At 48.2% G+C, this 17,327-nt stretch overlaps 1 protein-coding gene across 4 annotated transcripts in view; it reads left to right on the top strand.

The window, feature by feature from the left end:
- PTPRO (protein tyrosine phosphatase receptor type O) overlaps positions 1-17,327 on the top strand; it is a 640,592-nt gene that overhangs the window by 114,827 nt on the left and 508,438 nt on the right. For all 4 annotated transcript variants that reach the window (XM_088461537.1, XM_088461535.1, XM_088461536.1 and 1 more), the window contains exon 5: positions 11,428-11,877. In XM_088461537.1, coding sequence (XP_088317663.1) covers positions 11,428-11,877 — 450 coding nt within the window. The remainder of the gene's footprint in view (positions 1-11,427; positions 11,878-17,327) is intronic.

Genomic DNA, 17,327 nt, shown 5'->3' with positions numbered 1-17,327 from the left:
TGCTCCCAAAGCGCAAAACGCAAACATGCGACAACGTAGATGCGTCTCGGCCTTACACACGACAGCTACGTCTCTTGGACTGTGTCTGAGAGTGGTTTCTGACTGTGAGAGAGCGCTCTGTGTTCAAAGCTGACTGTGCGTTTGAAGCGCAAAATAGCGTGGCATCGCAAACTTATGACAATGGTGATGCTGTTCCAACCTTGCACACTAAGTACGGGATCTGTATGAGAGAGAGCTCTCTGTATTACACGGTTGGCACTATGGTGGCTGTCAGCCATCTGCGATGGATTAGAAATGGAGGGGGTATAATGGGATCTGTGGCGCCAAGCCATACGCCATGTAGCGCTATGCCATCACTGAGCATGCGCAGTTGGCTGTATTACTGCAGTCGGTATGCTGTTGAATTTCCACCTCTGGCGGCGCCCGAGAGTAGGAGGGTTGCGATGGGATTTCTGGCGCATGCCCAGTGGGCCGAGAGTCATACACAGTGCATCAGGTCCCTTCCCCCAAAGCAAGCAAGAGCCTCTCATTACCATAATAAAGGATGCTTTGTTAATCCATTTACTGTAAGCAGTCAGCTCTGCCCTAGTGTCCTGAAAAATGCTACGAATAGTGACCATTGCCAAGGACACCATCCCCCGTCTGCTAGGACAACTAGTGTGCCGCTATGAATGTGCCTGTACTGTATATTAAAAACTGACGGTGCCATTGAATTTAGCACCACAGAATAGTGATTTCATAACTGCAGAAACTGGTAGTGAATGGACTGTATCGAATGAGAGACAGGGCTCTGTATCACAAACTGTGCACCCAAAGCGCAAAACGCAAACATGTGACAACGTAGATGCGTCTCAGCCTTACACACGATAGCTGCGTCTCTTGGACTGTGTCTGAGAGTGGTTTCTGACTGTGAAAGAGCGCTCTGTGTTCAAAGCTGACTGCGCGTTTGAAGCGCAAAATAGCGTTGCATCGCAAACTTATGACAATGGTGATGCTGTTCCAACCTTGCACACTAAGTACGGTAGTAGTGGGATCTGTATGAGAGAGAGCTCTCTGTATTACACGGTTGGCACTATGGTGGCTGTCAGCCATCTGCGATGGATTAGAAATGGAGGGGGTATAATGGGATCTGTGGCGCCAAGCCATACGCCATGTAGCGCTATGCCATCACTGAGCATGCGCAGTTGGCTGTATTACTGCAGTCGGTATGCTGTTGAATTTCCACCCCTGGCGGCGCCCGAGAGTAGGAGGGTTGCGATGGGATTTCTGGCGCATGCCCAGTGGGCCGAGAGTCATACACAGTGCATCAGGTCCCTTCCCCCAAAGCAAGCAAGAGCCTCTCATTACCATAATAAAGGATGCTTTGTTAATCCATTTACTGTAAGCAGTCAGCTCTGCCCTAGTGTCCTGAAAAATGCTACGAATAGTGACCATTGCCAAGGACACCATCCCCTGTCTGCTAGGACAACTAGTGTGCTGCTATGAATGTCCTGTACTGTATATTATAAACTGATGGTGTGATTGAAGTTAAGACAACAGAATAGTGATTTCAAAACTGCAGAAACTGGAAGTGAATGGACTGTATAGAATGAAAGACAGGGCTCTGTATCACAAACTGTGCGCCCAAAGCGCAAAACGCAAACATGCGACAACGTAGATGCGTCTCGGCCTTACACACGATAGCTACGTCTCTTGGACTGTGTCTGAGAGTTGCTTCTGACTGCGAGAGAGCACTCTGTGTTCAAAGCTGACTGTGCGTTTGAAGCGCAAAATAGCGTTGCATCGCAAACTTATGACAATGGTGATGCTGTTCCAACCTTGCACACTAAGTACGGTAGTAGTGGGATCTGTATGAGAGAGAGCTTTCTGTATTACATGGTTGGCGCTATGCTGGCTGTCAACCATCGGCGATGGATTAGAAATGGAGGGGGGTACAATGGGATCTGTGGCGCCAAGCCATACGCCATGTAGCGCTATGCCATCACTGAGCATGCGCAGTTGGCTGTATTACTGCAGTCGGTATGCTGTTCAAATTCCATCTCTGGCGGGCGCATGCCCAGTAGGAGGGTTGCGATGGGATTTCTGGCGCATGCCCAGTGGGCCGAGAGTCATACACAGTGCATCAGGTCCCTTCCCCCAAAGTAAGCAAGAGCCTCTTATTACCATAATAAAGGAAGCTTTGCTAATCCATTTACTGTAAGCAGTCAGCTCTGCCCTAGTGTCCTGAAAATGGCTACGAATAGTGACCATTGCCAAGGACACCATCCCCCGTCTGCTAGGACAACTAGTGTGCCGCTATGAATGTGCCTGTACTGTATATTAAAAACTGACGGTGCCGTTGAATTTAGCACCACAGAATAGTGATTTCATAACTGCAGAAACTGGTAGTGAATGGACTGTATAGAATGAGAGACAGGGCTGATAAATCTACTGTATGGTTGGAGCGGCGGTCCCTTCGACATCAGGATCAGGTGAGAAAAGCATTTTTGCTAATGTTAGTGCTCTGTTATCGCATTCAGACGAATCTTCTGATACTTCTATCTCCCTGCCAGTTTGTTCTTTGGGAAACCCAGGGCCACCTGCTGCTACAGTAGGGGGGGGGGGGTTGGAGTTATTTTCACTTTTGACATCAAAATGACAGCTGGTGTTCACCTCCATCTGGGGCACCCAAATACTGTCTTGTTTCATGTATTTTTTTTTTTTTATCGTTTTATGGGCTGTGGGCCTAGGGGCACTGCTTACAGTATTTCACCACCAGGCTTAATTATAATACAAATTAGTTATTAATAAATTTGTTAGTCTGGTTAGTTAGGGCATATATTAATGTGGAGAAGTGGATTAGTGTGACACTGTTAGAGCAGGGAAGGGCCCTGCACAGCGGATTCTCTCTCCTACAGTACAGGGTGTGTGGGATCGAGCAGGATGAAGAACAAGAGCATCTCCGGTGAGAACCTGTGTGTCTGTCTTTTACTGTCTGTTCATCTCTGCCTATCCTCCTTTCTTCAGGGCGTACAGTGGACCGATGCAAGGTAGAGTCTGCACCTGGTATAGGTGAAACTGTGGATCTGAGGCCAAAAGTGCCAGTGATGATTTTAACTTAAAAGCCTAATCTTTTTGTGTACTGTAGTCCTCGGTACAGTAGGGCGTATCGGTCGGCATCGAGGAAGGACTGTTCTCACGTCATCTCCTTCCTCCTACTGTAGGTACTGTACAGTAGTCATGTCCGTGTCCAGCTTGGAATTCCAGGACATGCCAGCGGTAGAAGAAATAAGCGGGGGACAGTAGAGGACTACGGGGGTGGAAAGCTAAATAAGTTCCCCATCCTCTGTACAGCATGTTACTGTAGGTTAAATAAAAATTGCCATTAATTTATACAATTGGTGTTTGTACTGTATGTAATTCAGTCTTTAAGTGCGCCTGAGACCCAACACGTGCATCTGTCATTAAAAAGGTACAAAAAGTCAATAACACACAGATGCAGGGGTGTATCGTCCTATTGGCCAGGATTTCACTCACCAGGGGCGTGCCGGCCGATGGGGGTTGCCGCCCACAGTCATATACTGTACAGTATTCCTGTTGCCCATCACAGTGATTTCACAGCTGCCCGGCACTTACAGTAGAATACAGTACAGTAGACATACAGTACTGTATACACTGAGGGCCGTTTTCAATTTAGGGGTGGTCTATTTACTTTTTTTAGCCGGTCTCGTCTTTTCACTCCAAGGGGTGTATTTACTGTACTAAGCAGTGTTAGGAGACAGTGAGAAGTGATAAAAAAGTGATAAGGTGTCAGTCAATCAGCTCCCAACTGTCATTTTTCAAACACAGCCTGTGAGATGACAGTTGGGAGCACATTGGTTGGCACTTTTTCACCCATTGGAACAAAAACACGTGATTGGCTAAAAAAAATTCCGCAGATTACGTCATTTCGCCAGGCGTAAAATTATCGCTGTATTCAATTTGAAAGCTATTCCGCCTACCGTAGGCGGGAAGTCAATGCAATGTACAGTAAGACAGTATGTGAAAAAGTTTCGCCTACTGTATGAATAGCAGGCGGAAAAAAATTGGTGAATTGGGGTGCAACGTTGCGGGAAGCCTTCAACGTGCAGCCTTAAGACAGTCCCCTAAAGGTACTGTAAACTGCGTAACTTTAAATAAAAAAAAAGAACACACCAAAAATTCACTTTCATTTTGGGGGCGGAAGAAAAAAAATTGGGGGGAAAAAGTTAAACATGTAGGGGTAAATTTACTAAGATGGGAGTTCTATTTAAGAAGTTACTGTACTGTATGTTGCCCATAGCAACCAATCAGATTCTACTTCTCATTTATCTACAGTAGCACCTTCTAGAAGATAATACCTGGAATCTGATTGGTTGCTATGGGCAACATCACTTCTTAATAGAACTCCCATCTTAGTAAATTTACCCCCTAATATATAAAATGTACTGAGTTTAGTAAGGGATGGATAACAATACTGAACAAAAGTAGCAAAGACTTAAAAAAAAAAAAAAAAGCGTTACATGGGTATACCGTAGATCTGGGCATGCGCCTGAGATACGATGACGTACAGTATTGTAGGAAACACTCAAGCCAGGTGCAACCTTGGTATTGCAGGCGGCTGTAGTGTAATGGTAAATAATCAAACCAATACATTACGCTGCCTGTACAACCCTTTTGTGGGTTCGAAACTTGAAAGGTTACACTTTTTATATTTTATTATTATTACACAGTCAAGGTTACACTTTTTTGTCATAAAGTACTGTGGCATAGAAATACCAGAATTTCTGGATAATGTATTAGTGAAGATTTAAAACAAAATAAAATCACCGTATACAGTATATATTTTAAAGGTCTCGAACCAGCGGGACAAGAAAATGGTAGATGCAGTAGGGCTAGGCATTAGCCCCCTAGACTACTGCATCTACTGTACTGGAGTTCCTAGAGTTATGGAATCACTACAATGTCTACCGTATTGTACTTACTATAATACAGACAACTGGGCATGCGCAGTGCTATGAGACTCAATACCGTACGCCACAGTGTAGCGCGCAACTAGCAATGCGGTATATGGCGTACCGTATGGAGCAACAAACTACAGTACTGTAGCTGGGCACACCTACAGTACATACAGTATAATATATTGATTTTTGTAAGGGTTGGATAACAATACTGAACTACAGTACTATAGTGAATATTAAAAAAATAAATTAAATTATCAAGGTCTCGAACATAAGGAGAGAAGTGTAAGCAAGATGGATCACCTAACCCCTTGCTCACAAGTCTCTCCTAGTAAGAATTGCATCTGTCCTCTACAGTACTTTATGTGACATCTACAGTACCATACAATGAAGTACTCAGGCGTCTATAGCGTAGAGGTAAGAAATCGAACTTCTACATTGCAGACGTCTGTACAACCCGGTTCAGGGTTCGAAACCTGGAAGGTTAAACTTATTTTTTTTATTATTATTAGACAGTCAAGGTTACACTTTTTATTTTTAATATTATTATTACACAGTCAGTGTGTAATACGGAGATCCCACTTTCACTGTGTGTGAATCATGACCCGCTACTGTATGATCTTCCATACTGTACGCCATGGCATAGCGCTACAAGGGTATGGCTATGGCGCAGCACCACTGGCAATGCATTGCAACCCCACCACTGGGCACGCGCCAGAGATCCTATTTGTACCATAACCCATCAGAACTGGCTATAAGTCACCACAGCGCCAACTGTGCAGACATTGACGCAATTTTGCGGTTTAAACGCAGAGTCAGTTTGTACTACAGGGACCTCTCTCTTAAACAGAGTCAACTATCAGTTACTGAACACATTAAATCACTAAAGTTTCCAAGTCTGGGACAGCATTGTCATTGACGCAAGATTGCGCTCTACATTACAGTCAGTATGTAATACACAGACTTCCCTCCAAACTAAGTCCACTACTGTAGCACTTTCTGAAGTCATGAATTTACTATTGTGTATACTGTACGGTAAGTCTCGGACAGTGCAGAATGGCACAAGTGTGAAAATTCAACAGTACTGTAGCAATACAGACAACTGGGCATGCGCCATGGCATAGCGCTACTTAGTGTATGGCTTAGCTCCACTGGACATGCGGCACACATTCCATTGTGATTGAAACCCGACCACTGGGCATGCGCTTACATTGACGCAATTTTGCGGTTTAAACGCGCAGTCAGTTTGTTATACAGAGACCAGTCTCTTTAACAGAGCCCATTACCACTTGATGGTCATAAAAAATCACTATAATGTCCATGTCTATGTCAGCGCCGGCATTGACGCAAGTTTGCGTTCTAAGGTACAGTACTGTATGTACAATAATAAAAATCCTATTTTCGCTGTTTGACTCCCGAAGCACTGGGCATGCGCTCCACATGTACTGTATTGAATACTGAATATTTTATTGAAGATTTAAAAAAAACATATTTTCAAGGTCTCGAACCCACGGAACAAGAAGAGGGGAGAAGCAGTGAGACTAGACATTAGACCGTTCGGCCACATGCTTCACCCATTACTAGAGTTCTGTAGTTTGTAAAGTCTAATGTCTAAGTCTGGGACAGTGCCGACAGTATTTACATTTGCGCAAACACAGTATGATTTCAACCGCACAGTCAGTGGGTAATAGAGAGCTTAATGATTTCAAACTGGATTAGACATTCTTCTACCGCTACCGTACATTCCTGATTCCATGTGGAAAACGCTGTAATACTGTATAGTGTACCGAATCACCGCTTCTGTCAAACAATCATCGGGCGGTGATACAGAACATACCGTACGGTACATTGGAAATCACACGCATGCGCTATGTAGTTTAGGAAAAGTGACACCTGGTGGGCAAAATGTATTACACGTAAATGAAATCAGACGCATGCGCTATGTAGTTTAGGAAAAGTGACATCTGGTGGGCAAAATGTTGTATTACACGTAATTACTTTTTTCATTACTAAACTTTCTTTGTGGCGCGACTCATGGCGTGGTATGTGGCGCGCCATGCGTGGCGTGAGAGATAACGCTGTGATGCCACGTTATAGCTGGGCACATCAGTATATGTAGTACACAGGGTGCCCTGTTCCATCCCCGCCCTTTGTGGTAATGTAAGGGAGATGTCTGAGACCATCACACATAAGCACCTTACGTAGTCCTAGTTATCCGGTCATCAGGTGATCTGGTCCCAGTGCAGTATGGGATATCACCTGACCGGAGGCATGGAGGACATCACCGGAGGTCCGGATCATGCAGGTAAGTGTAATTAAGGGAGGAGGGGGGGGTCACGGAGGGTCCGCGACCGTGGGGGGCGGGGCTTAGCGCCGGGGTGGGGCTTAGCGCCAGGTGGTTAGCAGTGGTGGCCGGTCGGTGCATGCGCGGGGCACTAGTCACGGTATTTTTTTCCGAAAATATCGTGACTAGAGTGAGGCGGGGATTCGCAAGGACAGAGCTTTCTCACAAGCTCTGTCCCTGCAATGGATTTGTAGTAAATCCCTGTGATATTGCCTGAATTCACAATGCGAATTCAGTCGTTAATATCACACTACAATCTGCATTCAGTAGTAAATAGAGCCCTATAGGAGGAAAATAGAATGTGGATATTTCTCAGAGACAATATAGGGCCCATTTAACAACTAAACAAAATACCTTTAGGACTTACGTAAAGAGGTTATGGTCCTCTTTCAGCATCTAAAAGCCAGCAAGACACATTCCCTAACCCCAGTATGTCTCTGGCTCCTTCCCCCAGACCCAGTGAGCATCTACCAGCTCCACACCCCCAGACCCAGGGCAGTGCCCAGTATGCAGCGCTCCAGTAATGACCCTTTATGTTGTGCCTCCAGTAATGTCCTTAGTAGTGCCCCTTTATGTAGAGCCCCCAGTAATGCCCCGTATGCAGAGCCCCCAGTAATGTCATTAGTAGTGCCCCTTATGCAGAACTCCCACTAATGCCCCTTATGTTGTGCCCTCAGTAATGTCATTAGTAGTGCCCCTTTATGCAGAGCCCCCAGTAATGCCCCTTCATGCAGAGCCCCCAGTAACGCCCCTTCATGCAGAGCCCCCAGTAATGCCCCTAATGCAGAGCCCCCAGTAATGCCACTTCATGCAGATCCCCCAGTAATGCCCCTTCATGCAGAGCCTCCTGTAATGCCCCGTATGTTGTGCCCCCAGTAATGTACTTTGTAGTGCCCCTTATGCAGAGCCCCCAGTAATGTCCCTTTATGCAGAGCCCCCAGTAATGCCCCTTATGCAGAGCCCCCAGTAATGTCCTTAGTAGTACCCCTTATGCAGAGCCCCAATAATGCCCCTTTATGCAGAGCCCCCAGTAATGCCCCTTATGCAGAGCCCCCAGTAATGTCCTTAGTAGTGCCCCTTATGCAGAGCCCCAATAATGCCCCTTTATGCAGAGCCCCCAGTAATGCCCCTTATGCAGAGCTCCCAGTAATGTCCTTAGTAGTGCCCCTTATGCAGAGCCCCCAGTAATGCCCCGTATGCAGAGCCACCAGTAATGCCACTTTATGCGGAGCCCCCAGTAATGCCCCTTTATGCAGAGCCCCCAGTAATGCCCCTTATGCAGAGCCCCCAGTAATGTCCTTAGTATTGCCCCTTATGCAGAGCCCCTTCATGCAGAGCCCCCAGTAATGCCCCGTATGTTGTGCCCCCATTAATGTACTTAGTAGTGCCCCTTATGCAGAGCCCCCAGTAATGCCCCTTTATGCGGAGCCCCCAGTAATGCCCCTTCATGCAGAGCCCCCAGTAATGCCCCTTATGCAGAGCTCCCAGTAATGTCCTTAGTAGTGCCCCTTATGCAGAGCCCCCAGTAATGCCCCGTATGCAGAGCCCTCAGTAATACCACTTTATGCAGATCCTCCAGTAATGCCCCTTCATGCAGAGCCTCCTGTAATGCCCCGTATGTTGTGCCCCCATTAATGTACTTAGTAGTGCCCCTTATGCAGAGCCCCCAGTAATGACCCTTTATGCGGAGCCCTCAGTAATGCCCCTTCATGCAGAGCCCCCAGTAATGCCCCTTATGCAGAGCTCCCAGTAATGCCCCATATGCAGAGCCCCCAGTAATGTCATTAGTAGTGCCCCTTTATGCAGAGCCCCCAGTAATGCCCCTTCATGCAGAGTCCCCAGTAATGCCCCTTCATGCAGAGCCCCCAGTAATGCCCCATATGCAGAGCCCCCAGTAATGTCATTAGTAGTGCCCCTTTATGCAGAGCCCCCAGTAATGCCCCTTCATGCAGAGCCCCCAGTAATGCCCCTTCATGCAGAGCCCCCAGTAATGCCCCTTATGCAGAGCCTCCACTAATGCCCCTTATGCAGAGCCCTCAGTAATGTCATTAGTAGTGCCCCTTATGCAAAGCCCCCAGTAATGCCCCTTATGTTGTGCCACCAGTAATGTCCTTAGTAGTGCCCCTTATGCAGAGCCCCCAGTAATGCCACTTCATGCAGATCCCCCAGTAATGCCCCTTCATGCAGAGCCTCCTGTAATGCCCCGTATGTTGTGCCCCCAGTAATGTACTTTGTAGTGCCCCTTATGCAGAGCCCCCAGTAATGCCCCTTTATGCGGAGCCCCCAGTAATGCCCCTTTATGCAGAGCCCCCAGTAATGTCACTTCATGCAGATCCCCCAGTAATGCCCCTTCATGCAGAGCCTCCTGTAATGCCCCGTATGTTGTGCCCCCAGTAATGTCCTTAGTAGTGCCCCTTATGCAGAGCCTCAATAATGCCCCTTTATGCAGAGCCCCCAGTAATGCCCCTTATGCAGAGCTCCCAGTAATGTCCTTAGTAGTGCCCCTTATGCAGAGCCCCCAGTAATGCCCCGTATGCAGAGCCCCCAGTAATGCCACTTTATGCAGATCCTCCAGTAATGCCCCTTCATGCAGAGCCTCCTGTAATGCCCCGTATGTTGTGCCCCCAGTAATGTACTTTATGCAGAGCCCCCAATAATGGCTTTAGTAGTGCCCCTTTATGCAGAGCCCCCAGTAATGCCCCTTATGCAGAGCCTCCACTAATGCCCCTTATGCAGAGCCCCCAGTAATGTCCTTAGTAGTGCCCCTTATGCAAAGCCCCCAGTAATGCCCCTTATGCAGAGCCCCCAGTAATGCCCTTTATGCAGAGCCCCCAGTAATGCCCTTAGTAGTGCCCCCAATAATGTCCCTTTATGCGGAGCCCCCAGTAATGCCCCTTATTTTGTGCCCCCAGTAATGCCCCTTATGTTGTGTCCCCAGTAATACCCCTTATGCTGTGCCCCCTCCGAGTATAGAACACGGCACGCTCACCTGTCTGTGCAGTACTTACCTTTCTTCATGATGGCAGCTGGGCACCGCTCCAGTCCACGTCGTCCCACGTGGATGCTGCCGCTGACTGGATCTAATTAGATCCAGAGCAGCAGGCGCAGGTTCCGCTCATCCCGGGCGACGTCATGATGTCACCCGCACGCTGCATCACTGGGAACGCTGGCCTCTGAAGCGATTAGAGGCTTCTGATTGCTTCAGAGACCACTGTTGCCAGCCTGTACTGCCCGATCGGAGCTGTGCGCCGATCATGGCAGGGATGTGGGCCACATGCGGCCTGCAGGCCGGCTATAGCTGCCTGATCAGAGCTCAGCTCCGATCACGGTAGCGGGCCAACATAAAGACCGGCCCAGCGGGGCCTGGCCCGGGGGGCAGATGGCACTCTGCCTCCCACCCAACCCGCCACTGCCCACGGCTCCTGTAACTGAGAACGGCACCCTGCAGCCATAATCTATGCGGCAGTGCTGCCAGGAGCATCCCTAAGACGTTTCAGATGTGCACATCGCTGCCCTACCAGCTGCCCGAAGCAACCTGATGATGCTCGGTGTTTGTAGCCCCGCCCCTTCACGTGATGTCACATGGAGGGGGCGTGGCTTGCACCGGGTGGTGCGAGGCGTAGTTACGGCTCGGGTAAAAGCCAGGTTGAAATAAACCGGGTCGAGCGAGCGACCTCACATTTCAACCCTGGTCACGAGAACTGTTGACCACGTGTTCCGCCCAGCTCACGGTGCAGTGTGAACGAATAACCCGCGTCGATGCGACCGGTGTCCCGTGTACAGCATAGGAAGAGCTAGCTTAGCACGTGTTGGCGGTGGTGGCATCGATCCGACATTAGTGCTGTGTCAGGCCACCAGTCTGAAAGGGATCTCAAGCGGGTCGCACCCGGGATGGACCTTTGAACACAATCCCGGATGTGACCCGGCATTCTGATGTGAAAGGGGAATAAATGTATATTTAGGACATATTTACTCAGATTGGTGGTTATTGCACAAAGTACCCTTTTCAGCTGCTCAGCTAAATGAGACACATTATTAATAAGCCTTGTGGCATCGACATGAACCTCAAAAATGCCTCCTGCGATTCATTTACTTACTGACCTTTTTTTTTCTTTTTTTTTTTAGCACCTTTTCCACCCAGAAATATTTCCATACAGATATTACTCCTGAACAATAGTAACATGGAGGAGCCAGATGGAAGTATTTCTGCAGAGACTTTAACAAGACTTGACCTCGTCACAGAAAGGGTTAAGTCAGCAGAAATTTTTGAAGATCAGTTTGAAAGTTCAGCCTCCAGCTCATCTTTTAATTGGACTGACTACAAGTATTCACATAACAGCAGCTCTGAAAGCACATCTCTGCCATATTGGTGGGTTAATGAGACCGTGACCGCGGACAATGAAGGGTTTGTGAATGAAATTCCATCTGATTATGAAAATCCAACCTTAATAAGCTTCTTATCAGAAAGCGTCCAAGCACATTCTCCTGCCACCAGGTTTAAAGTCTTAATCAACTGGTTACCACCAAAACCACCAACTGCTTTTGATGGTTTCAACATATATATCCAAAAGGATGGTAAGTATGAAATGTCCGGTATTTTTGTACTGTTTTTAGTTTTCATTGTAATATAATATTACATTGTGTATATAGTGTGTTACAGAAATTGAAATCCCCTTTAGTTATTTTCTAATTATTTATCACTTAGCATACCATATTTACATCAAGGGCTGAAGAGAATAAACTTCATATGTGATTGGGGATATAAAACTATTCCTAAATTTAATATAATATCCAATCAGCACCCACGGGATTAGCGAGTCCCATCTCTAACCAGAGCTGGGTTACGGGTCTGATTCAGTGATATGCAGTAACCATCAGCACTGGGCCTGCGCAGAATGTGTACAGCACATGCCCAGCACCCCATCTCTGAGTCCGCTTATAGTGCCGGCCAGCTGCAGCATTTGGGAGGCGGAGTGGGGGCGTTCCTGGGGCAGCATTCCTGGGAACGGGGGCGTGTTGTTCCCCTTTTCCGGAAGGGACGAGGCCAGGGTCTGTCTGTGGACGCAGATTTCCTGGCCTCACAAGATCTAGAGGGGGGCAGCAGCGCAGGCCAAAATTCAAATTGGGAAGCCACACCAACTGCCACCCCTAACGCTGCCAGACAGCGCCGGCTGGGACTCACTGGCAGTTGATGAATTGTGGACTGTCATACACTTATTATACAGTCACTGCGGAGGGACTTTCCAAACTTCCTGTATAACATCCCGGTACATAGGAGAGGGGGTCACACCTCGTCCCCTGACGCGGTATCGCTTTATGCTGCTTTAGCCACTCTGCAATAATAACTAAGGTACAGTACTATATGTCACCTCCACTTTCACACATCAGCCGGATCCCTGTCATAGCAGCTCAGCTGTGCAGGACGGGATGGAACAATCAGGGCTGCCAAGAGCCACGTCAGGCCCAGGTGAAGGGGGCGTGTCCTAATCGTGGGAGGCGTGGCCATGTACCCTTAAAAAAAAAAAGTAAAGAAATACTGTTGCAGTGTGCTGGGGAGGGGGGTGCTGTGAGCCCCCTCAGCCAAGTGCATATCCAGGGCTGCTCAGCTGACAGGGAGGAGGGAGGAGCAGCGTCGGACCCGAGCCCCCACCGGGCCCCTCCAGCAAGCCCAAGTAATTAGCACCTGTCCCCCCCCCCTCTCGCCACCCCTGTGACTGAGTCTGTAATCCATATATTGCTGGGAAAGTGTAATTACAGTTGTGATTATTTACCTGTCTGCCTGGACACCACCTGTCTCAGTCTGCCTGGACACCACCTGTCTCAGTCTGCCTGGACACCACCTGTCTCAGTCTGCCTGGACACCACCTGTCTCAGTCTGCCTGGACACCACCTGTCTCAGTCTGCCTGGACACCACCTGTCTCAGTCTGCCTGGACACCACCTGTCTCAGTCTGCCTGGACACTGTGCACCTTGTTTTTTTATTTCTTTCTCTGTCTGCTGAACACTGAGTTTATTTGCTGGACATTTCAGCATATTAGTCATCTATACTCAGCGACTCCTGTGCCCTGCATTCCTCTTCATATATTCCAGGATACTCACCTCAGCCTGTTTGGGTATTAATTGTGCCAGCTGGTTTGGGTACTCTTCTTGAATATTTCAGTTTGCAATAAGATGAGCAGACTGTCAGGAATCCTTTTTCTTGATGAAAACAGATTTTGATTGATGGACTCTAGATAAATATTAAAGTTGGATATATCTGCCGGCTTTTTGTGTACAATATCGGCCATACTATTTGACCTTTTCCTCCTGCACCTCCATTTTGTAGGATAATTGGGAGGATTCTCTCTGAGGGTCACCACTAAAATTTCTGTTTAATATTTAAATCAGTTATAATCCTTGCACCTGGGCTCGGGATCTCCTTCTGGAGCTTAGAGACAAGGTGCCATTCTCTTTTGAAGCCCGAATAGCTGTGTTTATATTCCCCCTTGCAGTGTTATTTTACCTCACTATCTGGAACTTTTAATATGGGGAAAACACAACCCTGCTGCTGCTAAGTGGAGAAGTACTGTATGCTCAGTCAGCTACATCTCAGCCTCCGCAAGAAGAGATCGTTACTGTTACTCCTTCAAAGGTGTCTCCATCTGAAATCCTCTACTATATTAGAGACTGAAATAACGTTGCAGCAAGTTCTGGATGTGGTAACTGTATGTGAGAAGCGACTGGCTGGTCGTATAGGGGAGGCACAGTCTGATCTATCTAAAACTCATTGAGATCTCTAAAAGTTTGTGAAAGGGTAGATAAGGCAGAAATATGTATTTTACACTATGCCACGGAGAGGGACGGGCACATTGAATACCTACCAGATCACTACCACCAAGGGCACCGCCTCGGACATTTATAGCTACATTTTTGCACTATGGAGATTGAGACACTGGACCTCATTCAGAGACGGTCGAAGCGGCCGCACGGTCGTACGGGAATAGGAGCCGGATATGCAAATTATTCCCTCGCAACTTGCGTCTCTAAGTTCGGATCGGTAGCTGGCCGACCAAGGGGAGGAAGCGGCCGGAATTCCAAAAAATACGCCCCCTTCTCTTACACATTGCACGTCATCTCCGGGCATATAAGGATTAATCGAGACCATCGGGAACCATCGGAACTGGTCGTAGAGCTTAAGGTTGACCATACCCTCTCTTAAGCTCTACGATCATGTCAATGTAAAAACCTCCCATGTCACATGTGCCATGACGCTACTTTGTTAATTATGCACTCCCATAAACCGTATGCACTCCCATAAAATGCCGTTCGCATAATTAGACACACCTGCGTTCGGTTCTCCACTCCCCCGTTTTCAAGCACCTTCCCCTGTTACCACCCACAAACGCCTCCATCTGTCACTCAAACTGCCGACCTGGCTGTGTTCAAGGAGAGATAAATTTCTGATCGTAGCGGCTAGTTTGCGCACGCACATTGTGAACTTTATGCATGCGCAGTATAGCGAACATCGGTGGCGTACGACCGTGCGGCCGCTTCGACCGACTCTGAATGAGGTGATTGAATTTCTGTGTTCCTTGACTATACTATGGATGTACAGAGAACGCTTTTCTACCTGTTAAGAGACAGTTGAGAGATTTAAATATTACATATGATGCTTTTTTTTTGTTGATGGCGAAACAAAGCCGCTTCCTGGTTGGACCCCCATAGCACGGGGAACCGGCAAATGGCTGCTGATTAGCCCTGATTTGTTGGACCTTGGTCATGTACGGTAGCTGCATCATTGATGTTTTAGTATTATTCACTTTGAATACTGGGCCTGATTCAGAGCCGGACGCTCTGACCAGAGCGCTCGCTCTGAATCAGTGCCCTCCTACCAAAAAATGGAGCGGCCTCCTGGCCGCTCGCATAGCTGTGGGTGACCACCCACAGCATATGCGAGCCGGCCAAAAAGATGGTCGCGATGGTCAAGACCATCGTGACCATCGGGCTTGCAACGAGACCCTGCGGTAGGGTCTCGGTGACCGCAAGCCCTGGAGTGATTTTGGCTCTATCAGAGCCAAAATCACTCCCACTGACATCACTAGTGATGTCAGTGGGGACGGACCCAGACGGTAGGCGTTCCCATGGGAACGCCTCCGTCTGGCAGCCACGCCCCCGGCACGCCCACCAAAGGGGGCGTGCTGTCAGTCACCATCGACAGCACGCCCCCTTTGGTGCGAGACCCGGAGCGACAGCTTGGCTGTCGCTGTCCGGGTCTCGCGCATGCGCACGACGGACCTCCCTCCGTCGTGCGCATGCGCATTGGGGTAACATCGACCCGCTTGCGAGCGTCCTGCGCTCGCGAGCGGGCCTGAATGACCCCCACTGTACATACTGTTTACTAGCAGCCATTAAGTTTTTGTTTTTTTCCTTCATATGGGCCACATGTTTTATATTTTCACACGATGAGGCATAAATAATATGATCACAGCGTTGTACTATTGCATTGCACAAGGTTAATACCTGGTTAGGACTTATGATCTCAAAGTACTTTAGTAATATGCATTGGTATATTTATTTATTTATTAATACATGAATATGTGATGTTTTTTTAGACTGCTTTTTGGAGATTAATATTTATATATAATTGTTATATATATTATTTGGTGTGCACTACTAAGAAGATTTTAGGGTTAATTATGGCTGGAGAGTGACTCCTGTCCAGGGCAATGGCCACTTTGTTTCTATGTTTCCACTTTAGTATTATGTAGTTTGATGACTACACAGACCATACTTGCCAACTCTCCCTCATTGTCAGAGAGACTCCCTGACAGAACAGCAATCTCCCCGTCTCCCTGACATAGCAGCAATCTCCCCGTCTCCCTGACACAGCTGCAATCTCCCCGGCTCCCTGACACAGCTGCAATCTCCCCGTCTCCCTGACATAGCAGCAATCTCCCTGTCTTCCTGACATAGCAGCAATCTCTCTGTCTCTGTGATGAGTCTAGCAATCTCCCCGTCTCCCTGACACAGCAGCAATCTCCCTGTTTCCCTGACATAGCAGAAATCTTCTTGTCTCTGTGATGAGTCTAGTAATCTCCCTGTCTCCCTGACATAGCAGTAATCTTCCCGTCTCCCTGACATAGCAGCAATCTCCCTGTCTCTGTGATGAGTCTAGTAATCTTCCCGTCTCCCTGACATAGCAGCAATCTCCCTGTTTCCTTAACATAGCAGCAATCTCCCTCTCCCTCTCCCTGTCTCTGTGATGAGTCTAAAAATCTCCCTGTCTCCCTGACATAGTAGCAATCTCCCTGACATAGAAGCATTCTCCCCGACTCCCTGACATAGCAGCATTCTCCCCGATTCCCTGACACAGCAGCAATCTCCCCATCTCCCTGACACAGCAGCAATCTCCCCGATTCCCTGACAAAGCAGCAATCTCCCCATCTCCCTGACGGAGCAGCAATCGCCCCGTCTCCCTGACGGAGCAGCAATCGCCCCGTCTCCCTGACAGAGCAGCAATCGCCCCAACTCCCTGACACAGCAGCAATCTCCCCATCTCCCTGACATAGCAGCAATCTCCCCGTCTCCCTGACACAGCAGCAATCTCCCCATCTCCCTGACACAGCAGCAATCTCCCCGTCTCCCTGACACTGCAGCAATTTCCCCGACTCCCTGACACAGCAGCAATCTCCCCATCTCCCTGACACAGCAGCAATCTCCCTGTCTCCCTGACACAGAAGCAATCTCCCCGACTCCCTGACACAGCAGCAATCTCCTGTCTCCCTGACATTGCAGCAATCTCCCCGTCTCCCTGACACAGCTGCAATCTCCCCGACTCCGTGACACAGCAGCAATCTCCCCGTCTCTCTGACCAAACAGCAACCTCCCTGACATAGCAGAAATCTTCTTGTCTCTGTGATGAGTCTAGTAATCTCCCTGTCTCCCTGACATAGCAGCAATCTCCCTGTCTCTGTGATGAGTCTAGTAATCTCCCCGTCTCCCTGACATAGCAGAAATCTCCCTGTCTCCTTAACATAGCAGCAATC

The sequence above is a fragment of the Taudactylus pleione genome, unplaced genomic scaffold, assembly GCF_031769625.1.
Source record: "Taudactylus pleione unplaced genomic scaffold, aTauple2 ptg001061l, whole genome shotgun sequence".
Lineage (NCBI taxonomy): Eukaryota > Metazoa > Chordata > Amphibia > Anura > Myobatrachidae > Taudactylus > Taudactylus pleione.
Note: the sequence above shows the minus strand (reverse complement) of the source record. Positions and strands in the feature narration are given on the sequence as shown.